This window comes from Pezoporus flaviventris, unplaced genomic scaffold (genome assembly GCF_033815535.1).
Source record: "Pezoporus flaviventris isolate CSIRO_AGI_PZ_B2104156 unplaced genomic scaffold, CSIRO_AGI_Pfla_v1 ptg000036l, whole genome shotgun sequence".
Taxonomy (NCBI): domain Eukaryota; kingdom Metazoa; phylum Chordata; class Aves; order Psittaciformes; family Psittacidae; genus Pezoporus; species Pezoporus flaviventris.
Genome location: NW_026892584.1, coordinates 34,132,840 through 34,160,213, shown reverse-complemented (window position 1 = coordinate 34,160,213; position 27,374 = coordinate 34,132,840). Strand labels below are relative to the sequence as shown.

The 27,374-nt window shown below is 42.9% G+C and overlaps 1 protein-coding gene and 1 long non-coding RNA gene across 3 annotated transcripts in view; one reads left to right on the top strand and one right to left on the bottom strand.

Moving 5' to 3' along the window:
- Nucleotides 1-2,596, bottom strand: part of LOC133274717 (ras and Rab interactor 3-like) — a 159,482-nt gene extending 156,886 nt beyond the window's left edge. Inside the window, exon 1 of the mRNA XM_061464254.1 lies at nucleotides 2,265-2,596. Within this exon, the coding sequence (XP_061320238.1) occupies nucleotides 2,265-2,421 (157 nt within the window). The 5' untranslated portion in view covers nucleotides 2,422-2,596. The remainder of the gene's footprint in view (nucleotides 1-2,264) is intronic.
- A 401-nt stretch (nucleotides 2,597-2,997) lies between these two features.
- The window catches only part of LOC133274538 (uncharacterized), a 44,993-nt gene continuing 20,616 nt past the window's right edge, over nucleotides 2,998-27,374 (top strand). For both annotated transcript variants that reach the window (XR_009745174.1, XR_009745175.1), the window contains exons 1-2: nucleotides 2,998-3,189; nucleotides 13,941-14,117. This is a non-coding gene — a long non-coding RNA (uncharacterized LOC133274538). The remainder of the gene's footprint in view (nucleotides 3,190-13,940; nucleotides 14,118-27,374) is intronic.

Below are 27,374 nucleotides of genomic sequence, written 5' to 3'. Positions count from 1 at the left end.
TAGCTCCAAAGGGTGAAACTAGCTATGCAGGTGCAGTATCAGAGCTGTTATCATGTTCTGGTTATCAGAATACTTAGCTGTGACCCACAACAGGAACACACTCTGGAGCAAGAAAATGCTGAAACCAGCACCTGTGACACTCAACACACAGCAGCTCCTATAGATGAAACCAGCCCAGCTATGCTGACATGAGCAACAGTCACGCCTCCATTTAGTCATCTGCACTTGCACATATTAAATTACATTACTGATTTCTCAAAAAATAAAAATGAAGATGGACATGTTCCAGATACATTTTGCTTTATTCTGAGTTCTAGGGGCTGATCTTTTCCGTGTTGGGTATACTTGATAATATCAGTCTCTGCATAACTTGTCAAAGAAAACTGAAAATAAACCCCCTCAAGTCTTAAGAAATACAGACTTCTTTGGTAGTCAATGGAGCTTTTGCCTTAACTTGTATTCCAGAAGCATTCTCAGTGGAACTTGCTGAATAGAGTACAGAAGCACTTGTGATAATGCAGGGTATACAATTATAATAATCAAAGGAAGAATAGAACCTCTTAATTAAATCACTTCCAACTCAACCTTATCCATTTCAAATGAACATATTGTAGTAATAAAAATTCTTCCACAGCTGATCTTAATGTTTATATTCAATGTCTGTATTAAGAGTGACTCTTAAAATTAAAAAAAAAAAAAAAAAATCAAATCTAGCTTGGAAGTTAGCTTGACTGGAGTATTCACTAAAATATGCCAAGCCACAATTATAAGAAACAGAGAGAACAGATGGTCAGTGTTTATGGATACAATATACTGTAAATTAGCCAGCTGAAAAAAAAAAACAAACTACCTGATGCAGCATACCATCAGAAATTAGGTTATGAGGGATTTAGCTGATAACCCAGAAGATTAAAAACTTTCATTAGTCATGACATTTTTCATGTAAACCTAGAGAAGTTCTGGAAAACTGTTATCTGCTACCAAAAAAAAAAACCAAAAAAACACCAAAACCAAATCCCTTCAAACTACATAAACATAATCATGCCCCAAGTGCTTGCTTTCAAGAAACAGTAAGTTTATGAAAATAAATAGCTTGTGCAAGAAGAAGGGAAAAAATAAAAGAGGCACAGGCATGACAAACAGTTCTAAATAAAGAAAGCAACAGTATACTATAAAACCACAACTAAAAAGTTCTAAGATGAGCAATATGCTAATATGGTCTAACACACTGAGTTCTTACATGGATGGCTTGTTGCCATCCTAGATATAACTCAAACAACCCAAGCAACAATTTGAGCACAAGAGCATGAGAAAGTATGAGAAGTTCCATCAGATTTTTCTTCCCTAAAGCACACGTTTTAACCTCAGCTCTATTTTAAGCAGATGACCTATCCTAATTCTGCTAAAAATGTTGACTTCTTTACATTAAATGTGGACACTGGATCTGGGCTTAGTTCAACTTTGTTCTCAAACCCTCAGGGACTGCTGGCAGCCCTACCTAGAGACCCATCCATGTGCTGTCCCAGCAACCTTGGAGTCTGTATTTGAGGGATGCAGGAAGAGGGCCTGAAGCTGCACACTTTGAGCCCAAACTGCTACAGCAGGCAGGAAAAACAATAACAACAATAAAAGAATGGCAATGATTTAGTCAGTTATAAATGCATCAGTTTACCAACAAGGCAATTTGCACAAAGGATGCAACAGACTTTCCCTATAAAACATAAGATTAACACTGTTCCTTGCCTAAAAATACCTAATTTTCTGTCAAATTCACACTGTAATTTTGGGGAGAAGGGAAGAGGCGTTAGAGGGAAAAGATGGTGAAAAGAGGCAGTTATAGCTGATGAAGGTTTACAACCTAAAAATGAAAAGCGGCTTGAAGTTGCAGGGGGGACCACAACCGGCTGAAGAGGATCCAGTTCTGATACAGCGGTGAAACTGCTTGAGGGCCGCTCCCAGACACTCAGCTGCCCCGCGACTCCCCTCAGCTTCCAGTTCCAAAGCCCCCTGAGCGTGACGGGGGACTCCTGGCTCGGTAGCTCTCGGCCACCATGCACTGCCTCTTGTCGCCGGGACCGCGGCCACGCACCTGCCCGGCACGGGGGTCTCTCCCGAGGAACCCGCGCTGCTCCCCGGCCTCGCCCGCCCCACCACGGGGCTATGTCCACTGAGAAACTCAAAGTGGGAACAGCCGCGCCGCCTGTCCCCGCCAAGCCCCCGGAACCCTGCCGGGGTCCGCTGCTCCCGCCGCCACAGCCACTCACCCAATCTAGAGAGCAGGCTGGACATGCACCAGGCGAAGAAGAGGATGGCGCAGATGAAGCCCAGCTGCTGCAGCAACATCTCCCGCCTCTTGCGAACTTTCCTCAGCATAAGCAGCATGGTCTTCGGGGGAGCGAGCGGCGTCTCGTCCAGCTCCATGGGAGCAAGCGCGGGCGCCGAGGGGACGGCCAGCAGGTCGGTCGCAGAGCGGAGATCACTCTCGGCGGCTTCGTGCGGACGGCTCCATATCGGGCGGGCTACAGCGCGGGGAGAAGCCGATGCCCGACGCCTCAGGTCGGCAGCAGTGAAGCAGAGGCAGGTGGCGGCGGAAGGGGGTGCGGGGGGGCCGGCGGCGCCACAGCGGAGAGGGGGGAGGGCGAGTCGTCCTTCTCAAGGACCGGGCCGAGCCCTGCGCCCCACGCGCGCCATGGCCGGCGGCGGAGGAAACGGCGCGGCAGACCCCCGCACTCCTGTTGCCGCCCCACCGCGTGCCGCGGGCTGCGAGTCAGCGCTGAGGGACGGCGGCATCCATGCGGCTCCCTGCCCGCCCGCCCAAATACGAAGTTTATCCCTTTCCCTCCTCCCTCCTGCCGCCAGCCGCTGGTGGGCGTAACAGCCGCCGCCGCCGCGGTAGTAACCAGTCCCGAGGTACTCAGCTCGCCGCCGGGTGGCCGCTCAGCCCCGGAGAGCAGCCGTACCCCATAGCGCCCGGCCCGGCCCGGCCCGGCCCGGCCCTCTTCTCCCCGCCTCTCGCCCGCAACTTTCAGGGTGCTCCTCCGGCACCCATGGCAACGCGCACGTACCCCTCCCCCACCGCTGGGGGAGCGGAATTAGCTGGCCAAATTAATTCTTTCCCCCAAACGGAATGGAAGTACCTGCTGTCGGTGTCGCGTTTGACGGGGAGCGGCAGGTGCTGTGGCGCTTGAGGTGCGGGCCGCGGTGCGTTGGAGCGCCTGGCGTCGCGGAGGGACGGGCCAGGTCGAGTGTCGGTGGCACCTGGGTTCTTCTACCTGCCCTTAGGAGATGGGTGTCAGGTGGACTTCATGGCCGGGGGGAAACGGCACTGCCCTGGTCTCCGCTGTACGTAGCTTACACCGTAACGAACTTATGGTGTTTAGAGCGGCAAGGGAATGACCGCTTTTGTTAAAAAGTGGTTAGTTCCAGACTGTCCCAAAACAGCTTTATTTTTATTTTTATATCTAAAATTTATATTTATGTTAATTAAGTGATTACTTAATTAATGAGAGAACAGTTCTGGGGATTTTCCCAACAGCACTGGTTCTGTATTCCTTTCAGGTATCCAGAAATGCCATGTGTGTCAGGGAGCCTGTGTAGGGAAAACAAGTTTAACTCATCTGATTTTTTGATACAGCATTTGATTTACAGTGAAAGGCCTTTCAGGCAATTTCCTCTGGATCTCTGTCCTTATACTTAAGAGCATACAGCACTTTGTACCTGGCATTGTTTCTAATGGTATCCCACTCTACAAAAGCAACTATTCAGAAATAAAATACCACTAATCCTCAGTGTTATCCCATCTTTGTGCAAATATGGGGAGTTTGTTACGTGTCCCTTCCAACCCTAACTATTCTGTGATTCTATGAGTTATATCTGCTATAGTGAGATGTGGCAGCACAGTGCTCAGGGTGTTTTGGTATACACTGTGTGTGGAATTGGTCTAGATTATTCATGCTGGAAGCTGCCGGATTGTCCCAACTACAAAAGGGAGTACAAATCTGGAGAACCAAAGAGAAGCAGTCATGTTAACCTTGTTGCTTGCTTGTATGCACGTAGCTACAGGAATCTGTGTGCCTTAACTGTGCAAGCTCCAGGGGCATCTAGGCTCAGATGGGCCTTTGACATTCTGATTTAAGTTAAAGCAGGAAAATAACTACGTATTAGAAGAATGGCACTAAGACATGCCCCAGTCTCCTTTCTTATTCCTTTTATAGCTATTAAGAGAGGAAAAGTAACTTTGAAATCTCTTGCCTACTACAAAAAAAAAAAAAAAAAAGGTAGTTGAGAAGATTACAAGTCAGTTTATGTATGTCCCTTTATTTCTCTCCATGGCCATGTAGGAAATCTCACACAGAATGATGGAAGCCATCCCTGACCAAAAGAACTTACAGGCTAATTAGATGCAGAGGCATGGGAGACTGGATAAAGGCAGCTGAAGCTCTTTAGATCAGGCCCATTATTTATAGCAGACTGCATTTTTTTCATTGAAGACCTTTAAGCTCCAGTGAAGTGGTTGGTTGGCTATGTCAGTAGAGATGCCACTGCACGGTTAGATGTCATGCATACCATGTCAGCCTTCATAATGCCTGGGAGCTAATTCTTCATGTGGCTTTTTATCACCTCTTCTCTGGGGCTGCAGCCTCCCCTTCCACTCAGAGGGCAATGTGAAGATCCTTGTTCTGTGTTTAACAAGAGTTGTGGTGCTGACAGACTGTAGTTATCTGTATGAAGAATTTATCTAGCAATTATGACACTAGGAGGGATTGCAGAGATTTGTTGGGTATTTTTCAATATCCACTTGCCACGTGTTTATAATTTTCTTCCAATAAGTCAGATCAGAGCCATAGTTTCAGAGAGTCTTTCCTGGTGGTTGCATCTCTCCCAACAGCTGATGGAGGTTGCTTGTGATTTGTGTATTTACCACATTTATTCTCTTACTTGCTCTTCACATTGAAGATATTTTTAAAGCCATGGCATTCCTGATCTGAAGAGTTACTGATATTAAGACATGCAATGCAGGTTTGTCTGGAATTGAGGTAAAATTGGGTCTGGAGATGAGGCTGTGATTCACAGATGTTCCATATTGGTGTCTATAGGTTGTTTGAACAGAGACAGTGGAATTGAAGCATTGTTACAGGTCCAGAGGTTCACATATGAGAGATTTTCATTAATTCTTTCAGGTCCTATGAACATCACATGGATCAAACCAAAGCACATGGTTAGTTGCAGGAATGCAAATATAATATTGCCCTTTTTTTGACATACTTTTTTTTGCTTTTTTGGGCTGTTCAAACGTTATCTGTTTTAGAGGTAACAGTGACTATAGAAACCCTGGAGCCATCCCTGTGAGGAACTGAAAGCCAGAAAATAAAACCGAAAAAGTGGAGATCTTTTGTGAATCCCTTACACAGAAGAAATCTGCTACCCGTGAAAGCAGTTCTCAGCAATTCTCAGATTGTGTCTTTCCCCCTGTGTAATGAGGCACAAATGAGGCAGATCAAAGTTCAAAGAGCACTAATCTCCTAATCATACGAGCTTCTGATTATCATTTTTGATCATGTTGGTGATCACAGGGTAGCCTCAAAATTGTTCTTAAATACTAAATTTCCAGAACAGAATTCAAAACCACTTTTATTTCGGTATTTCCTGTGAAATGTGTCAGGTAACTGTGTAGGATGCCTCAAAGGGGAGTGGTGGCGCTGCAGAATTCAGCTCCAGTTTCATCTCCCCCACCAGCTTGCAAGACCTGCATCTGGAGGATCTGTTGGAATACATGCAATACATTACATGGGGGTCGCTGCTGGGAATGATGTCCCAAAACTTTTTTCTGATTTGAGACATCCATGCTGTGCATGAAAGAGTGGTGATATAATGTCAGAGGAAAAAAAAAAAAAAAATTGCTTTCTGCATAAGGCAGCATTACATTAATTTACATTCATTTTTTGAATCTGAAATTATTGCTGTATCTTACTGCAACCAAAACAGCTGTATATAAATTCAATGGATCTTTCCTTAATAGTCAAAAAAAAACCAAAAAAAACAAAAATGACACACAGTTTTTTGAGTGATGCCTTCACAGTGAGCGGTCTGGTGACGCTCCACATATTCTCTGTTTTCATTATCATCATAAAATGTTTTCCGATTTAGTTCTAGGAATCCTCCTGGAAGAATTACGTTTTAGAAATTAGAGGTATTTGGGAAATATCATCAAAACAAGAGTTTTGCGTCGAGGAAGAAAATATTAAACAGTACTTCTCTTAAAACCAGACACAAGAAACAATCCTTCTTTTGTATCACTGTGCTTATCATTGTGATAATTTAACTTTTTTGTATATCCCATGCTAAAATGTCTCACCAGGAGCACCAACTAATGCTAGCTTCAGCTAGCATTGCCAAATTTGCTTGTTTTTCATCTCAAGCACAGTTAATATCTTGAACTGAGTAACAGCCAAAAGGCTTTGAATTAGGGAAGTGTCTCACAGGAGATCCATGAAAGCAGCTCATCTGAGAAGAAAATATTGACACTTCTGAGAGACAAAGGAGAAGTATAATGTTTGGATTAATTCTCTATGGCAACCCCTGAAAGGAACAGGAAAAGCAGCAGCAGCACAGCAGGATAACTGGAAACTGAGACCCTGTTAGTTGGCCATAAGAACTGTTCCAGCACAGAAGAGCTGAGTGTGCATCAGCTGAGAAGCCCAGAGGATTAAGAGGTGATCCTTCGTGACAGTCACCCAACCAGACCTAGGAGCCTGGTCAAGTCCAGCTTTTCCAATTGATATACCCTGCATCCTAGTATCAGTCCTACTGTCTGCAAGGTCAAGAGATGGTATCAAAGAAAAGCCAACGATATTCCTTCAGAAAAGACCAGAAAATCTCCCATGAGCCATAAAAGCTCAACTGAGAGGAAGGGTGTTGGCAAGGGAAGAGACTAGGATCCTGCTTGTGCTATTTGGCCAAGGGGGTTCATATGAGGGAGCCGGGGGAGAGCCTTAGATTGGTGCTGTCCTGCTTATCAAGAAGGGGGCAATGCTGTTCTTAGTTAGGACCTGGTCCCTGGGAAAGGGGCTCTCATAAATACTGCTTGACAATATAAGTTTGCAGAAAGCATGTCAATACTTGAGTGTTGAGCTGTAATTCAGGCCACCATATGTCCTTAGGTATATACCCAGGTGGCTCTTTACGCATTGATGAAAGGCGCTTTGTGGAACCATACCTGAAATTTAGAAAGCAGATCCACTGTTGGCATCGGCATTGAGGTTTTCATCAGAGTCTCTGTGATGTGTAAACTATGAACTTGGAGCAGTAGATTTACAGAGAAACTCCAGTTGTAGGACCTGTCAAAGGTCTTACCCTTGTGCCAAGATCCTCAATTTCTTTCTGCTCATTTTCAGATTTTTGTCTCCCATCCATTTGCCAGTTCTAGTGGACAGTTGCCAGCTGTGTTATCATATTGTATTTTTGTATGCTTCAAAGGGAGAAGTTTGCCTTTATTTGAGTTATTTTTGTAGTTTATATCAGACCTTTGCTTTGCTTCCAACACTATAAACAACCCTGAACCGGAATTTAAATGCTAAGAAGTCAGTCTTGCACTGTAATATGGAACCACATCTTCCTTCAGCTTAACCAGCTCTCCCCTTGTGTTTTATATCTTGCAGTCTTCCTACAGCTGATTTCTCTTTGACAGTCTTGGGTGATGCTGCTTTCTATTTCTGATGAGTATCTGTGATACACACTACATTCAACACCTAGCTAGCAGCCACACACTCACCCAGACCCTACTTGGGAGTTTAACAATAGTCATTTAACAATAATGCGATCCTCCCACAGTATGCAGGAATGCTACAAGCAAGAGTTTCTCGTATCCTCGTGGTGTAAACAACCTCACATAAGCCCAAGGAGAGGGTCAGCCTGCTACATATCATTTTCTTGCTGTACAATAAGAATAAAATGTACCAGCCAGATCTTGACTCTAGGTGTGATCTACTTTAAGCAACAAGAAAATAAGATCATTTGACTCCTGGTGTCCCACATGTGCTGTTAGCACATTTTAATTTAGGTGCATTGGCTCTATTCATTCTGTAAGTCCACTAAAATATCTTCCTGATGGACAGAATGAGAGACATTGTATCAGTAGAATTCAGTGTGTTCTTCTGCCCATAAGGTTTCAATCAATATCTACCTAAAAAAAAAAGGGAGTCTGTTAGAAAAACCTCAGTATTTGTCTCCTTGAATCAGTATTGTCTAAGCCCTCCAAATTCATAACAGCATCTATGTTTAACACCTACTAGATTTCTCAGGGATATAGGCATCTGTTTAAATGCTTGCCAGATTTGAAGAACTCATGCACATGCATTAAGCCACACTGAAATGGGGGTTAAATTACAGGGTCTCTGTTGCACAGCATATCCTCCCCTACACATGTACCATTTCTGTCTTTCTCAGTTTCTCAAGCTTGCTGTCACTTTCGCTTCTGCTTACTTCTCTGCTTCTGCTATTCTTTGAGCTCCACATGACTTTGTTCCCCACTTCTTGATCTTCTAGGCCCAGTGTAAACGTTTCATTTGTTCCACTCTCTGTAAACAGAATTGCTTCCTCCTCTTCAAATCTCCCTTTAAATCTACACATGGGTTTGAGCTTAGTATTGACTCTAAGCCCTATTCCCAGAGGCTTGGGGATATTTGACTGTGCTTACCCATAACAGTGAGGAATGAGGTTAGCTGACATGACTCTGAACGTGAGGGGTTCTGGCTGGTCAAGCTCAGCAGGTTAACTGCAGCACTCTCTTCCATCACTATACAGCAACCTTTCTTTGTTCTCCATAATCTTGTTCCTCTCCCAAGTAAAGAAACTAAATTCAGTTCTCTAAAATGCTCTCCATCTGTTTTCTTCTGGAAAGTTTTTGTATGTCTGTGAAAGAAGTGAAATTCAAAACAGCTACTGAGGAGACATCTTCACACACCTCAATCAACCTCACTTCTGTTCAGCATTCATACCTACTGGGATCTTTTTCTAAAACCCTTTGCTAGTCCCTCAGAATGAGAAGGATCATTAACTAAGCAAAAATTGATTCATTACAATGAGAAAGTTTTTCAACAGCCATGTGTTGTTAGCCCAAACCACAGGCTGCTGTGATCTTTTGAATACACAGGAGGGAACTGTAAAGAATTCTCATGCACAAAAAGCCTCAGATGATGTCAGTGCTTGAAAGCCTGAAGGCCAAAGAGGGTTAGTGAAAGTCCTGTCAGGGTAGCAGAGGGAGCATTCAACAGGGCAGCTCCTTTCCTTCATTAGATTAGTCCATCGAAATCATTAAGAAAAGAACAGGCATTCATCCTTTGTGACTGTGGAAAAAACAAACTGCAGACTCCAAACACTATGTAAACAAGTTCAGGAATGTATGTCCTGGCAACTGATGTCCTTGAAACAACAATATTGAAAAGGTGAGAACTGTCTTTATTCAGAGACTTGTAGAACATATGCTTGAGGGAACCCGTAGAGGCCATCCTGTTCACTCCCCTTTTCTAAGGCAATATTAGCTCTCCCTAATGTTGAGTGGGCTTGCTCTAAAACTTAATAACCCTCTTGATGCTGAAATTGCTGTTTGACTGCCTATCAGAGCTTTTAAAATAAAATGATGGTGAATAACATTAAGAAAATTTACACCTCCTACTTTGGCTGGCATCTTTTTTTAACACCACGAGTGAGAGGAGCTTGGAGAATTCTGGGAATTTTCCCCCTCATCTGACCACAGATTTTTCAAACCAAAAATTTGTTCTATTGAAACCTATCATATTAAGCTAAAAGGAATCATAGCTATCAATCAGAGATTGGAAAGAATATTCTTACCATTTATTTCTGTGAAGTTAATAGAAATCGTGTTCCTATATTGACAGTAAGAAAGAGAGCAGCCTTGGCCTAGGAAGATATATTCAGTGTATAAAATCATGTAAGATGATAGTCTAGAGGGAATGGCAATCAGGGAAATCAAGTGAGCAGGAAAAGTGCTCAATGGAGTGTTTTGTATGAGGAAGTCAGGTCATTTATTTCATTGCTGTTTCATGTTGTCCCCTGTAGAACGGATGAGAAAGGAGGGTTAATTGCTCCCCATTATGATCAGATAAAAGAGGGGAGAACAGATGGTTGGTTCAGAGTCCAGGTTCAGAACAGCAAAGGAAAAAGTGTTTTTCTAAGGAGGCATTTAAGGGAAGGGTGAGCTTTGGTGCACAAGAGCAGGGAGATGGTTCTGAGCAAGTGGGCTAGGCACAGCCACCTCTGGGAGTTGTCAAAAGGGAACCTTAATCAAAGTGGATCAGAAAGGCGAGTGTAACAAGCTAAAATGAGGAAATGAGCACCACTACATTCACTTTGAACACCAGCTCATGTACTGCAATTTTGAAAAGGGTCAGTGTAGCAGGAGTGAGAGACATCACTGTAGCTGCAGTACTTTAAGAAGAACATTCTCCATAAAAGCTCCCTTTAAGTTTACAAAAACTGCCACTTCCACAGCAAAGCCTCCTCCAAACCCAGATAAACTGATGTTCATTACTGTTAATGAAAGGCCACGGTGTATTTTCAGGAACACTTTCTATGGTTATTTCCATGTTAACTTCCTAACAGACTTCACAGTAAAATACAAAGACAATTAGTAATTATTGTCAATTTTAACAAGGAATGTTATCACTGGCAAATAATAAATACAGCACTCCTGCAAATTAACTTGTTTGCTATTCTTAACTCCTTGCAGAGGTTCGCAGCAGGCTACTTCAGCTAACCTTGGTCATAAGCATGCTCAGCTGCCTCTAGGCATCAGGATAGCCCAGGTTCAGCACAGCTCCTCTGAGGTGGCTGCTCTTTTCAGCTTGCAGTAGGAGAACAGCAAAGGTAATGCTACCCCACAGTCAAATTTAATAGCAGCTATTGTGGGTGTCACCTACCTGTCATGTTTGACTCACCCCACCATCTTTTTGTTGTTTTCATTTAAATATTTAAACACTGAAATATTCCAGAGACTTTACATTTCACCTCCTCAGAAAGAAGCAATGTTTCAAAGGTGTTACCATGGAAACAATGGAGTGAGGAGGCAGCTAAACATGAAAGAAAGTCGTCCAACAGTAAATCCAGAGACATGCTTTAGGGTAACTTAAAATTAAAAAAAATGTATAATTAATTGGGCTGCTGCTGAGCATGTGTTTGTGCTTACTGCTTTCTTATAAGTGACAAGAGGCCACCTTTTTGTCTGTGACAAGAAAATCAGAATTTTCAGTACCTAAAGTCTTTTTTTGTCACAAGAGGTTTGATGACCACCTTTGGAGCAGACCACCAGCATTGGTTATCAACAGTGGCAGCCAACTGAAATGGCATTGTTAAGGGTCAGTGACACCAACTTCCTCAAACAAATCAATCCCTACTGACTGCAGTGGGCTGTGAGCCCTGGAGAGTTGTGATCCAAGACATTTGCAAAGTTTAATCAGAGTACAGGAAAAAGATTAGCATGAGTGGAAGTAAAAGTGCTGCTAGGTGTGGCGAGCCCCTTCCAATTATGCAAATGAATACACAGAGCCATTCTGCTCAGAAATGGGTATTAAATTATAATGGATATCCATATAAATCCATATAAATATAAAAGCATACCTTTGTCAGTCTGTCACCATATATCCTGAAATACCATAATTACCTCTCTTAACCATCGGAAGGAACAACTCGTGGCTTTTGCTTATGCTCACATCATGATTTCCTGCAACTTTACATAGCCTTAGCTTTACTGAAGTATGTGTTGCTGTAGTGAAGGTAGCAAAGGAAAATCCAATGCTTTAACTATGTGTCAGGAAGGAAAGCTCCAAATAAATCCCTTTAATGAAGATCATATTCACTTAATGCATTGGCAAATTGACCACAGAAACAATACATTTAAATATGCCATACAGAATGTTCTGTTCAGAACAGAGTCAGAAACAGAACATTAGAGACTTGAGCTTTAGTTGCTCTTTATAACTCTTTAGATAATGCTTAAAATCATAATACTTTCACTTGTGGGCAAAGGAAGGGTCCTGAGTGATGTCTAAAACCTCTCCCTAATGTTGGAAATCATCTCAATGATTAAAAGAAGAATCATTCCTACCATCAGTGGCCACTAGAAAACTTCTGTCATTGTTGAGTGGCAGAGTGGGATACATCTTCAGCAAACTGACAGCTCTGGTGTGACTTGTGAGCACCTGGCTGTTGGTGCCGTGGGTAGCCGACAGTACCCACTCCACCACTGCCCTCCTCAGGAAGGGTGCCCAACGCCTGATCAAAGGGTCATGCTTGGGAACAACTGAGTTTTTTACTGACTCAGTTTCTCAGGAGTCTTTCTCCTTGGAAAAATGTTTTTCTTCTTGGATTCACAAGGAGATGAAAGCATTACAGGTGGAGCTTCTAGTTCGGAGTCTTGACCATCTACTCCGCAGCTAAACAGCTACCATTGCATATTAGAAGCACCTTGAGGAGACAGAGGGCAACCCAGATCCTACAAGCCTGAAGCACTGATTTAACCATGCACTGTTGGGAGTACCTTCCTCCTGGAGGGATGGGCAGAGAGTCGCATAGTAAATGATATCCACATAGCCTGCAATTTACTATGAGGGAGCATGAGGGGACTGGTCTACTGAGGCTTGAGACACTGGTGGGACCTTGCTACCAGCAAACACCAGTGAGCAGATCCTACCCTGGCTTGGGAGCACATGGAAGAGAACAGCCAGGCCAATTCACAATTCAGCCAGTTCAGCATCAGGGCATCAGACAGGTTGTAATTGGTCATCACAAAATATAGTTAGTCCACAGCTTTTGATAAAAGATAGTTTATATAATTCTCTACACACACACACACAAATTATATCAAATCTCTTTGAATTAACATGACAGTACAGCTAAATAAATGTTTATCTGGAGCAAACTGATCTGCTGTCCATTTCACAATCATTTAAAAAAAGTACCAAGTTGCATTTAGCCCTGTGACTGATGAATCTCACAGAATTCATTATGCTGTTGGCCCTGACTGTGCAAAGTAAAAGAAGAGATGGGCTGTGTTTTTATGCAATTTGTTTTTCTCACTGTTGGAAATCTATCATACTTTTCCTGCCCAAGTTATCAAGATGGTTGATAAGCTGGAAATAAATCAGATCATTGAGGTGAATGTTACATAGCAAGCTATTGTGTCACTGAGATGTATTTCCTATCTTAGCCTTCCAAACTCTACCAAATAAAGTAAATAAATAATTAATAAAGGACAAGTATTCTGGAAGATTTAACTAGCCTTAAAATTTGATTTTTCAGCTTTAAAATTAACCCTAATTAATTAATTTTTAGTTATATGTGAAGCAAAACCACAAAATCTCCACAGGCTTAGCTGTGACTTTGCTGTGAAAATCGAGCGAAAGGGCACAGCTTTGGCTTTGTTGGTTTTGTCCCCCCAGAACAGAAGCTTCCAGAGCAAGGCTGCCTCCTGCTTTCCTTCTGCTCAGTGCTTGGCACAGCTACCCCTCCATGTGCTGCAGCTGCGGTAACTACCATGGCAGATGTCCTGTCATGCCACTTGCTTGAGGTGGGAATGCAGCAACCCCCAGTCTTTGGGATTTGCACTGCTGTGCAGTTTGTGGCAGATAGGAAGCAAACAAGCACATACACTACTCTTTCTTGAATGTTTATGTCAACTACCCTTCTTGAATGAAGACCCATTTCATCTCTTGTCTGAAAAATCTCTTTACCCTTCTGTTTTCTGTGTTTCTCTCTGAGTTGCTGCTCACTGACTCCAGTGGACCCTGGAACATGTCCTAAGAGAAGAAAAATCTTTTAGCTCATTGTCAAGCTGATCATCCACAAAGAAAAACCAACACTTAAAGTCACTCACAGAATAATAATTATGCCCAGGCTCTGATACTTTTTTTCCCTCGTTTTAACAGGCAGATGAACTAATTTATGTGAATTGACTTATGGGAAACCCAGACTGGGTTTTGCTGTCACTGACACAGTGCTCCTGGCTCAGAGCTTTGTGGAGGGGATTACACTGAGTTACTTGTGACCAACAGACTGAGCATTGATACGCTCACCAGTGATTTTCAAATGCCAGCTTACTACAGGTAAGTATCCTAGCTGCTATTTTTCTTATTTACAGGCTGTTAAAAAAGCAGTAAGAAGAAAATCATTACTACATAATCCAAAACACTGAAAAACTTTTCTTTGCCTTGGTAAAATATCTGGCTAGTATGAATGCTTATGACTTCTGGTGAACTCAAAAGTGCTAAAGCATCATGAGACTTTTAAAAAAATAGTTCTATTTAGCAAGTAAAACATTTTACAGTCTCAGACTTTACTGAGAAGCAGGCTGAGAGGGCAGGGAGATAAAATGTTTTAGCTCTAGCTCAGCTGTACTTTTGAACTTCTCAGTCATATCTGTTTTGATACCTGAGGGATTTTAAGGAAGTGAAATCAAATGTCTGATTTTAGGTGATGTGCGATATTTATTCTGAAGGCTCATGCATCTTCTTTCAATCTTGAATTATTTACAACATGCACACACTCTCATGGCTCAAGAGATCACTCTATAACTCCATCAAGTAAAATGAAAGTAATTTGTACATTGTAAATATATATGTGTGTGTGCATGTGGAGGCTTAGTAAGAATTAGTATCAATTGACCATCCATCCATGCTAAGGACTGAAAAATGTAATTTATTAAAAATAGGGAGAGATTTTGCAGGTGGAAACAAATAAAAAATCCAGCTAGTCCAGGATGTATTTTGAGCACCAGTTAGTACTGGAGGTTGAAAAAGAAGATTGATGAAATTGATTTTCATCAAGAAGGATTGTTCTTAATGCCAGATAGCTGGAGATTAGTTTAGGTCCTGAAACTTGGAGGAGTTTGATCCTTCAGTAGGGCTTTTTTCTTGTTCCTTTAGGATAACAAAGGTATGAACATCTTATTTACAACATCTTATTTCACCTTGCTGGCCTAGGCCAGCTCTATTAAAAAAAAAAAAAAATAAAACCAAACAGTAGCCGTAAGCAAATGCATGAGTTTTGGCATCAGTATCAGTTCTCTGCTTCTCCAAAAGTGACTTTACAGTGTGAATTCCAGTAGGAACTAAAGAAAACTGTCCTAAGAAAGATACAAAGAGAATAAAAGCTGTATTGTGCAGAGTACACATGGGAGTCAGAGTAGCTGACAAGGCTGGTACTTTCTGTTGGTCCATATCATCACATACACAGAGCCACATACCATAAAAAGCCCTCATAAACCAGCAAAACACTGGAACTCTGAATGGTTCCCAATCCCATATTACAATTTTTTTGAAGAACATAAAAACTGAGAATTCATCAGTTCATCAGCTGTTCCAGCTCTCAGACTCTGAATGCTATTCATATTGTTCAATGCACCAGTAGTTGTGATCAGGACCCTGACAAGGTTATGAGTAAAATAAGGCACAGACCCTGAACCAGCACCTAGAGAAATCAATAGGATTTTTTTTTCTTAAGAAGAACCAGATCTTTTCCTTACACCATAGCAAGACGTAGCAAAGAACAGTGCAGAAAAGAATATGAGTAATAAATGAATTATGTTCAATCATCATTATTCAATGATTCGTCATAGTAATTCCACGAAGAAGAGCTGCTTTGTATCAATTTGGAAACTGCTGTCTGCAGAGAAGCTGAAAGAGATGAAAGGAAAAACTCAGCAAACCACAGTTGATGTTAACAACTGCGATGGATCCAGGCTTCTGAAATAACCATCTGATTAGATAAACTTGTACACAGGGCAGCATAAAAAATCAAAGATAATTTGCCTCACCAAGTCTTCCCAGTGCTCTGTTTGAGCGTTTTTGAGGCTTGTGTAACTAAGTCTATTTCAGGGAAGTGGAAATTAAGGAAAACAACTGTAAAGCCCTAGCAACACATTTCTGGGTAATAACGTGGTATTAAAATTTGATTTTTTTATTTGAAGAAAGCCCAGCAAAACCAATACAGTGTGTGTGGAAAGAAGCTGCAGAGTTTCAGTCCCTTTGTATATCTGAGAAATTCCCTAAATAAAGAGGTTTTCCGTATCTGCAGAAAAAGATACTGCTTATTTATACAATAGATTTCCCTATGCACAACTGCAATGCTGTTTTGTATTTTATCTAAGAAAGCAAAAGTTTACTAAAGGTAGTGTTTCAGAAATAAAGAAATTGAAATCACATTGAGATAAGCTTAGCTACAAATACAGAGCCCAAAACAGCTGCTACAGAGCTTACATGATTGGGATAGAAAGTCATATAATCCTGGCAAAGTTAGAGGGAAAAATGTGCTTAAACCAAGCAGTGGTATCACTGTAGCCACTATTGAGAATGACTTACAAAATGGATTGAATCTTTTCATGCAAAAGGAGTAACAAAGAACTAACTAGGACACTTACAACACAAGTGTGTGTGTTAGAAGAAGCCTCAAAGGAAAGGTAACAATTCCCCTGAAAACTGGACCTCGTTTATAGGATATGCCACTAATTAACTCAGCAACTACAATGTATGAGTGGAACATGACTTTCCAAGTCACATCTATATAAACAGTAAGGCAGAAGATCCTGCCCCTTTACTCTGCTCTTGTCAGACCTCACCTGGAGTATTGTGTGCAGTTCAGGTGTCCTCAACATAAAAAGGACATGGAACTGTTGGAACAAGTCCAGAGGAGAGCCACGAGGATGATCAGGGGACTGGAGCACCTCCCATATGAAGATAGGCTGATAAAGTTGGGGCTGTTCAGCCAGGAAAAGAGAAGGCTGCGTGGAGACCTCATAGCAGCCTTCCAGTATCTGAAGGGGGCCTATAGGGATGCTGGGGAGGGACTCTTCATTAGGGCTGTAGTGATAGGACAAGGGGTAACGGGTTAAAACTTAAACAGGGGAAGTTTAGATTGGATATAAGGAGGAAATTCTTTTCTGCTAGGGTGGTGAGGCACTGGAATGGGTTGCCCAGGGAGGTTGTGAATGCTCCATCCCTGGCAGTGTTCAAGACCAGGTTGGACGAAGCCTTGGGTGATATTTAATATTTTCATCAACAACCTGGATGAGGGAACTGAATGTACCCTCAGCAAGTTTGCTGATGATACTAAACTGGGAGGAGTGGCTGACACACCAGAGGGCTGTGTTGCCATTCAGCGAGACCTGGACAGGCTGGAGAGTTGGGCAGAGAGGAACTTGATGAAATTCAACAAGGGCAAGTGTAGAGTCTTGCATCTGGGGAAGAACAACCCCATGTACCAGTACAGGTTGGGGGCTGACCTGCTGGACAGTAGTGAAGGGGAAAGGGACCTGGGGGTCCTGGTGGATAGGAGGGTGACCATGAGCCAGCAATGTGCCCTTGTGGCCAAGAAGGCCAATGGCATCCTAGGGTGCATTAGAAAGGGTGTGGTTAGTAGGTCAAGAGAGGTTCTCCTCCCCCTCTACTCTGCCTTGGTGAGGCCGCATCTGGAATATTGTGTCCAGTTCTGGGCCCCTCAGTTCAAGAAGGACAGGGAATTGCTTGAAAGAGTCCAGCGCAGAGCTACAAAGATGATTAAGGGAATGGAACATCTCTCCTATGAGGAGAGGCTGAGGGAGCTGGGACTCTTTAGCTTGGAGGAGACTGAGGGGTGACCTCATCAATGTTTACAAATATGTAAAGGGTGAGTGTCAGGATGATGGAGCTAGGTTTTTTTCAGTGATGTCCGGTGATAGGACAAGGGGCAATGGGTGTAAACTGGAGCACAGGAGGTTCCATGTGAACATCAGGAAAAATTTCGTTACTGTGAGAGTGACAGAGCACTGGAACAGGTTGCCCAGGGGGGTTGTGGAGTCTCCTACGTTGGAGATATTCAAGGCCTGCCTGGATAAGTTCCTGTGTGATGTACTCTAGGTTACCCTGCTCTTGCAGGAGGTTTGGACTAGATGATCTTTTGAGGTCCCTTCCAACCCTTAGGATTCTGTGATTCTGTGATATGGTTTAGTGTGAGGTGTCCCTGCCCATGGCAGGGTGGTTGGAACTTGATGATCTTAAGATCCTTTCCAATCCTAACTATTCTATGGTTCTATGATTCTATAAGAAAATCCATTTTGCATGCACATCAATTCCTGTTACATTTCTCCATTCCAGCAGGAATTATTAAAAGAACAGAAAGAGAAAGGTATATTTTAAGACCCCTAGAAAATCATCAGCATGCACCAAAGTGCTCAGTAGTGCAGAAAAACATGTAACAATCCTCTAATTACCATGGCACACCACGCAAGTTAACCTTTTGTATTCACATGCTGACTACCAGGCAGTAGGTGATACGTGTTTGTCTACGTAGGTTCATGGAAATATGAGTTGTATGATTACAAAGTGAGAACAGTGTACCATCTGTCTATCTAATAGTATCCATGTGGCAAGCACATCACTATTTTAAGCCTCGAACTCCTCGGTACCAAGAAGGCAGAAGACAAGTGGTGCCATCATATCGTAGTTATATTTGTGGTGTGTGTACATTTTGCCTGGGAGTGAAAATCCAAAACTAGTAGACAAAAATATTAGGAGAGTTATTGCCGTACTGGTGCTTTGGACTTTTCACTACACCAGACGATACTTCATTATCCCAGAAAGAGCTAAATTGTTACCTAAAACTGGCATATTTGCAAAATGCAAAATGCAGAAGAATTCTTGTCTGTCTCTCTGAAGATTGAGTTAAAGAAGGCAGATCAGTAAGAATACCAGCCCAGGGGCTAAATGTCACATGTATAAAAACCTAGGCAAATACCCAGATCAGCTGGCACCAAACCATATGCTGGGTTGCTAAGAGCAGCCAGTGCCCAGAGGTAGCAATGGAACATCTCCATGCACTGTAGTCAGGAATGGTAGTTACTAGAATGTAAATGGCAAAACTAAACATGAAGATCATGTCTATGGAACAAGTTATATATGAAAGGAGTTAATAAATTCATGTAGAAATCATTCCATGAATGTGTATCAGGAGGCACATTCTGTATCCATATATATGTGTATCTGATATGAAAAAGTGATGAGTTAACTAAGCTCTGACTTCCCTTAGCAACAGAGAATATTTTCCTCTCTGTTTAGAGCAGTAGCTTGTTCATGCTTTATTACCATACAGTTTTCCAAAGAAGTTACTTGTTGCAAGAGTGCATCTCCAGTAGCTGCAGGAAATCCCTTGCGCCTCATCCTCCCTCTTCAGTTCTGATTTGAGTGCTCCCTCCAAGGCTGTTTGGCCCTGTGTCTTTTCTAAGAGCCAATGTACAAATTTCAAAACATGCATCATCATGTTTTTGCCTTGTGTCTGTAGTGACTATACATATTAATGTCCCCCATGAAATCTAAGTCTGTCCTTTAGCCCAAAACAGTTAGATCCTTACATGACCTCACAGTTCGCAGAGTGCTTAAGTTTATTAATTGGTGTCTCTCTCCAGGCATTGCAAGCTGAACTAGTGCTGGTACTGCAGTCCCAGCTACAGCATCAGCTACTGTGCCAGGTTTCTTTTACCAAGAACTATTCAAAATGCTCCTTATTGCAGCTTATTGCCAATTTTCTTTGCTTTTTGTGGCACTTTTTAAAGATCTGAGCAATTTTATCTGCCTGTTTAGCTTTGCTGATTCTTGAGTCAACATCATTGCTCTGGAAATGGGGTGTATTTTTGCTGCTTAACCTTGTTAAAAAGACCTTAATATTTTGCCAGATATCCATACCCTATTTCATTAGGTGTCTGCTGTCTTTGCTCATCTTGCTCCAGTAAAGCACTTTTCTTATTTTCCAGGTACTATTGTACCAATGTACCTAGAAAACTGATAGCTCATTTCCCAAATGTCAATGTTTGAATGATTCAGAGGGATACTTGAAAGAATAATCTGGGTATGAAGAGTCAGTTGGGTTTGTACAGATATTGTATTAATCTCACTGACTCAATGATATTTCACAAGAAAGTGGAGGCTGTACTGTTTGCTGTCCTGGTTTAAGCCCAGCCTGTCACTCAGAAACCAAGCAGCTGTTCGCTCACTCCCCCTTCTTCCTCCCCCTGCTCCCAGAGAGATGGGGAGGAGAATCGAAAGAATGTAACTCCCATGGGTTGAGATAAAAACAGTCCAATAGCTAAGGTATAACACAAATCACTACTGCTACCACCAATAATAATAACAAGGGAAATAACAAGGGAAGAGAAAACAACGGCTCACCACCTGCCAACTGATACCCAGCCTCGCCTGAGCAGTGATATACCCCTTCTGGGTAACTGCCCCAGTTTACATCCTGGGCATGACATGCTGTGGTATGGAATACCTCTTTGGCTAGTTTGGGTCAGGTGTCCTGTCTCTGCTTCCTCCTGGCTTCCTCTCCTCCCTGGCAGAGCATGAGACTCACAAAGTCCTTGGTCAGAGGAGCAGCAACTAAATTACTGAGCAGCAACTAAAAACATCGGTGTTATCGGCGCTGTTCCCAGGCTGAAAGTCAAAATCACAGCACTGCACCAGCTACTCAGAAGGAGAAAAAATGACTGCTACTGCTGAACCCAGGACATTTGCATAGATTACTTTCTGTTACTGTCTTTTCATACTAGAAGGCTGCTTTAGATAAGAAAGCAGTTGTCAGTCTGTCCCCCTGTCATTCCCTTTCTTGTAATATAGAGCAACATTGCAGATCCAGTAGCATTTACCATTTTGAGTTCCTCATGGCAACACTAAAGTGCTTTGAACCGCTGCCTGTCCTTAGATTTGTGAGTCTAAGTTCTAACATGGAAATACAGGATATTGTATTTTATTGCAGGATACCCTCTATCACGTCAAGGGTACTTTTGCTCTGTTAGCAACGCTGAACTTGATGTCTACAGCTCCTTGCTGAGTTGAGAAAATTTTTCTGAGCATTCCTAATAGATAGCTTTTACTTGACTTTGGTGTGAAAGCTACCCATGTTCTCTGTGGTCCAATATCTGTCTCACTCTGTTCTCTTCCTTACATGACTCATTTTTTCTGGGTGACCATTTCTCCTCTTGTTCCTAAAGAACTTGTTTACTCTCTTTTGATGTTGCGCTACTTTTGTTTATATATCACTGCCTGCCCTTTGCTGTCAAGACTAGTCAGACATTTGCAAATTATTTACCTTCCATCACCATATACATATCAAACCTCACATTTGGACTTGCTGCTTTTTCTTATTACAGTGCTTTTTTATTGTTCGTTTTATTTATTTGTAAACCCTGCAACAGTTATTGCATATGACCCAATATGCAAGACATTTTCCACTAGCATTTGCCACTCTCCACCATAGAATCATGTTTTCTTTTATATTCAGATTGTTTTCTCTGCTTTTTGCATTTGAACAAATATTGGTGTATTTTTCTTGTTTTTCCATGAGCAAACTAATTACCTCAGTCTCTTCACTGTGTATGTTCTGTATTTGCAGATGAATGCATCCATGTTTAGATGCCTATGTCTCTTAGTAAAGTTAATGTGAACTCCTGAACAGCCTTAGTCAAGCACATTTCTCTTGTCCCTATCATTTCTAACACATTCACCTTTTTTGAAGTGATAATCCAGGAGCTGACTGTTTTGTGATATGCTGGTCTTTTGTTTCTCCAGATCTTTTCTCACAAAGAAACCTTTTATTTATGCCATTCTTTGAAAGATTAAATGTTTTTTAAAGTCATTTTACAGTTTGTCTTGGTTCAGTGCTCCAACTAACGTATGTAGCAGTTTTTGCCAATTGCAGCTGATGGTGTGACTGAGCTTCCTCTCATTTACATTCTGTCTACATTCTAGTGCTACTAAACTGATCCTCCCTTAAGGGTTGGAAAGGTTGGAAAATGTACAGTGTTGCTGTAAGCAGGTTTATTTGGTTTGGGTTTTTTTTTCCTGCTTTTCCTTTATGCTATTCAATATTAAGAAAGACAGACATCCCATGCCATGCAGCAAGCTCATCCTTTCTCCAATTATTTTATCAATTCATGTCACACTTCCTGAAAGTAGAATTCCTGAACTCTGAGATATAGTCATTCAACAGCTTCTCCTATATGGAATATGTCACTGTCCTATTGACAACCGTAGGTCAGTGCCCTGCTCAGCTCTATACTTCCTGCATGACCTTTGACGAGTCACTCATCCTGTGTGTACCAAGATGACTAAATATTTAACTGTGGTATTTATACCTGAAGGGACTGCTCCACAGTGATACAGATGCACAGGAACCATCATGAAATCAAGAAAGTTTGCAGCAAAGGATTCACCAGTATCTTGCCCCTCAAGCTGAATCAGATCCATTACAGGACAGAAAAAAATCTTCCCATTGCTTCCCTTCCTTCTCAAAGCTGCATAGAGATCAAGCCAGTTTTGCTCTCTACTATGTTAAAGATATTTTCAAAATAGCTTTTAATAAAACTTCCACCAGGCTTAGATGCAGTCCCTGTGTGGAAATATGTGAGAATCCTCCATACAGGTGGGATTCCATGGGCACATTGACTGAAGATGCTAACAGAAACATTGCAGCCCTTTCCTTCCCCTTCAGTAAAACCACTTTCTAACTGTAATCACTGTGAAGCAATTACATAAAAAAAACTTCTCTGCGAACAAGGAATGGGCTCCCATCTTAGCAAGATCAATGAAGAATGACCAAGAGAAGTGATGCTGCAAAGGTCTGATCCAGAATGTGGGTCTATACATGAACTGCCCTCCCAAAACGCAATGAAGAGGATGCTCATAGGGTCACTTATAGGCTCAAGTACCAGACAGTATTTGTGGGATGAGACAGTTTTCACTGTCACAGGCTTACTTTTATGTGAAAATCTGATTGGCCACTTTCAAGGCATTTTCCCTTGCTGCTATGCAAGGTATTTTCGCGGTTTATGCTTGTGCAACACACAGAGAACTTGAGTAAAACCATGCACTAATTTGCCTTTCTAGTCATTTCAAGTACCAGCACGGATAAACAATGTACAAGAATTTCCCAAGTAACCAAATGAACAAGGAGCACGCTTTTCCCTAGCAGCTTTACGTATCTTTAGGCTAACTTAAATCTAATAATAAAACTTAGAGTTTAGGGGCAGGCTGGGAGGGGGAGTTGCCCTTTATGTTAGGAATAGGCTGGAGAGTACGGAACTCCATCTGAGGACAGGTGATCAATTACCAGAGAGTTTGTGGGTCAGGCTTAAAGGGAGAACAGCGATGGGGGACATCACTGTGGGGATCTGCTACAGACCGCCTGATCAAGAGGATTCTGTGGATGAAGCACTCTGCAGACAGATAGGAAAAGCCTCACGATCACAGGCCCTTGTTCTCATGGGGGACTTCAACCACCCTGGCATCCTTTGGAAGGATGGTATGGCCCGGCACAAGCAATCCAGGAGGTTCCTCGATTGTGTGGAAGACAACTTCCTTCTGCAAGTAATAGAGGAGCTGGCAAGGAGAGGTGCCATGCTTGACCTCGTGCTCACCAACAGGGAAGGGCTCGTTGGAAATGTGACGCTCCAGGGCAGCCTTGGATGCAGTGATCATGAGATGCTCGAATTTGAGATCCTCAGGACAGTGAGAAGAGCATGCAGCAAGCTCACTGCCCTGGACTTCAAGAGAGCAGACTTCGGCCTCTTCAGGAACCTGCTTAGTAAAGTTCCATGGGATATAGCCCTAGAGGGCAGGGGGGGCCCAAGACTGTTGGTTGATATTCAAGGATCACCTGCTACAAGCTCAGGAGTGTTGCATCCCAACTAGAAGGAAGTGCAGCAGGAGGGCCAGGAGACCTCCTTGGATGGATCAGGAGCTCCTGAGGAAAATTCAAATGAAAAATGAGCTTATAAAAAATAGAAGCAAGGACAGGAGGCCTGGGAAGAATACAGGGATGTTGTCCAGGAAGCTAGGGACCAGGTAAGGAAAGCTAAGGCCCAGTTAGAATTAAACTTGGCTAGGGATTGAAAGATAACAGGGAGGGATTCTACAGGTACATAGCAAATAAAAAACAGACTAGGGAGAATGTAGCCCCCCTCCAGAAGCTATCAGGAGAACTGGCTACACAGGATTTGGAGAAGACTGAGGTTCTCAATGACTTCTTTGCCTCGGTCTTCACTGGCAAAGGCTCTGACTGCACCACCCAAGTCTTGGAAGGCAGATGCAGGGACTGTGAGAATGAAGACCTTGGGCCCACTGTAGGAGAGGAACTGGTTCGAGACCAAGGTCCTACACCTGGGTTGGAGCAATCCCAGGCACAGCTACAGGTTGGGCAGAGAAGAGATTCAGAGCAGCCCTGTGGAGAAGGACTTGGGGTGTTGGACAATGAGAAAATTAACATGAGCTGGCTTCAGTGTGCGCTCGCAGCCCAGAAAGCCAATCGTATCCTGGGCTGCATCAAAAGGAACGTGAACAGCAGGTCGAAGGAGGTGATCCTGCCCCTCTACTCTGCTCTTGTGAGACCTCACCTGGAGTATTGTGTGCAGTTCTGGTGTCCTCAACACAAAAAGAACATGGAACTGTTGGAACAAGTCCAGAGGAGGGCCACGAGGATGATCAGGGGACTGGAGCACCTCCTGTATGAAGACAGGCTGAGAAAGTTGGGGCTGCTCAGCCAGGAGAAGAGAAGGCTGCGTGGAGACCTCATAGCAGCCTTCCAGTATCTGAAGGGGCCTATAAGGATGCTGGGGAGGGACTCTTCATTAGGGACTGTAGTGACAGGACAAGGGGTAACGGGTTAAAACTTAAACAGGGGAAGTTTAGATTGGATATAAGGAGGAAGTTCTTTCCTGTTAGGGTGGTGAGGCACTGGAATGGGTTGCCCAGGGAGGTTGTGAATGCTTCATTGCTGGCAGTGTTCAAGGCCAGGTTGGACAGAGCCTTGGGTGACATGGTTTAGTGTAAGGTGTCCCTGCCCATGGCAGGGGGCTTGGAACTTGATGATCTTAAGGTCCTTTCCGTCGCTAACTATTCTACAATTCTATGACTTTAATGGCAATTATAGAAGAATCACAGCCTGATGGGATGAGGAATCATAGAATCATAGAATAGTTAGGGTTGGAAAGGACCTTAAGATCATCTAGTTCCAACCCCCCCACCCAGCCACATAATTCTGACCCATATGGAAAGTCATTTCATCAACCAGCCAAGTAGAACTCAGCAGAAATTACAATTATTTTCTTTTTCTTGGAATGAAAAGCAAGACTGTTTTATATGATATTTTCTTCAATGTGCAAGAGAGGACAAAAGAAACTGAAAGTGTAGTAGCTTTTGGTGACATCTAGCTTGTATGTCCCATTTCTTCTAAGCTGAGTAGCCAACATGACCCCATCTGAAAATGATGTCAATGCTGTTAACCAGCCCTATACTTCTTTATCTTGCTACTATTAATTTTCCTGAATTCAGTCAGGATCTGTGCTCTAATTCACACTCCCATCCAATCTGATTTACCATACAGGAGTTAAAGTACCTCCAAGTCAATGTCCAAGGTCTTTGGCTCTTATCCGTTAGAGAGATAAAGCTACCACCCAAATGAATGTTCAAGTTAACAAGAGAAGTACCTTGCACAGGTGAAGAGTACATGACACTTGTTTGCTCAGTGACACACAATGACATTAACTGTCATGGTTTAAGCCCAGCCTGTCACTCAGAAACCATGCAGCCGTTCGCTGACTCCTCCCCTCCTTCCTCCCCCCTACTCCCGGAGGGATGGGGAGGAGAATCGAAAGAATGTAACTCCCATGGGTTGAGATAAGAACAGTCCAGTAACTAAGGTATAACACAAATCACTACTGCTACCACCAATAATAATAATGATAAGGGAAATAAGGGAAGAGAATACAACCGCTCACCACCCGCCAACCTATACCCAGCCTGATCCAAGCAGTGATCTACCCCTTCCGGGTAACTACCCCCAGTTTACATCCTGGGCATGACGTGCTGTGGTATGGAATACCTCTTTGGCTAGTTTGGGTCAGGTGTCCTGTCTCTGCTTCCCCCTGGCTTCCCCTCCTCCCTGGCAGAGCATGAGACTCACAAAGTCCTTGGTCAGACTAAAAATTACTGAGCAGCAACTAAAAACATCAGTGTTATCAGCGCTGTTCCCAGGCTGAAAGTCAAAACCACAGTGCTGCACCAGCTACTAAGAAGGAGAAAAATGACTGCTACAGCTGAATCCAGGACATTAGCATTGCTTAAAATGCTGGCATTAGATCTGGGTGCTTGGCTCAGGGATCATATGAGTCATGACACAGTTAAATAGGACTGAGAACAGGAGTTTTTAGAAAGAAGAATAAGCCTCAGGAGGCGGGTTAACAGGACTCCACCAGAACTGCAGAATGATGAGACACTGGACTGTACAGATGCCCACCAAAAAGTCTGATGGGAGTATCCATCAGGATACTCCTGATATCCATCTCCCTGATGGGAGTATCTCCATCAGGGAGATACTGCACATGGACCATAAGGCCACTGTTAGAACACGAGCCACAAAATAAAGAGCATGTCACCTTTTGTGGGAGTTATATATTCATGTGGCTCTCTGTAATGGTAATTTGCTACTGACAATAGCTTTTTCTTACGTTTCAGACAGTTGTTTCACTGAAACCATCAGAGGTAAAGAATCTTTGTCCTTCATTAGCTTCTCATGCAAGCATTAAGTAGCCCACAGATTCTGGTAATAATGGGCTTAAGGAAATGATGTCTGAATGTACCAATAACCTTTCCAGTGAGCTGTGCAATCCATCAACAAATCCAGAAAAGTAGCTGGGGAAGGAATATACTCCGGGACGGTTTCTACCAGGATCCTTCTTCTCCTTCACAGAACAGTTGGAAAAGGTATTGAGGAGGCCTGTTTTCATCTTTTCCTTCAGTAGCTTTAAATTGCTATGAAGTACAGTTATTAATGTCTCTAAAGCCAGACTCTGACTGTATAGTGCATATTGTTATGCAGTTCTTTTGAAACAGTATCAAGTACCAAAAGTGCACTGCCCACTCCTGCCTCTTTCTGTTACTGCTATTGCTCTGTGGTAATACTGTGCTGGAGCCCATGGTGTTGGGCAGTATTAAACACTGACCATGAAAGCTGCATGCCCCTAGGAGTTAGTACAGGACATCTGGTGAGATACACCCAGGGAGGGAAGTACAGGAACCAAGGAATCAGCACTAGTTTGTATGACAGCACAGATACTAGCAGGTGAGCTGTTGCAGCTCCTAGACTCATAATTTATGACGCTGGTCCTTAAAAGATGCTCTATGTGCCTGGATCATTGCATCTGCAAGGTAACCACTGAAGCTGCTGAAGCTCCTTGCGGACGCTGTGATATACCCACAAGAACGTTTCCTCTGAATGCACAAAAATGCAAAAAATCTCCCCAGTCTCCCCATGACCATTAAATGGCACATTGTGTGTCACGT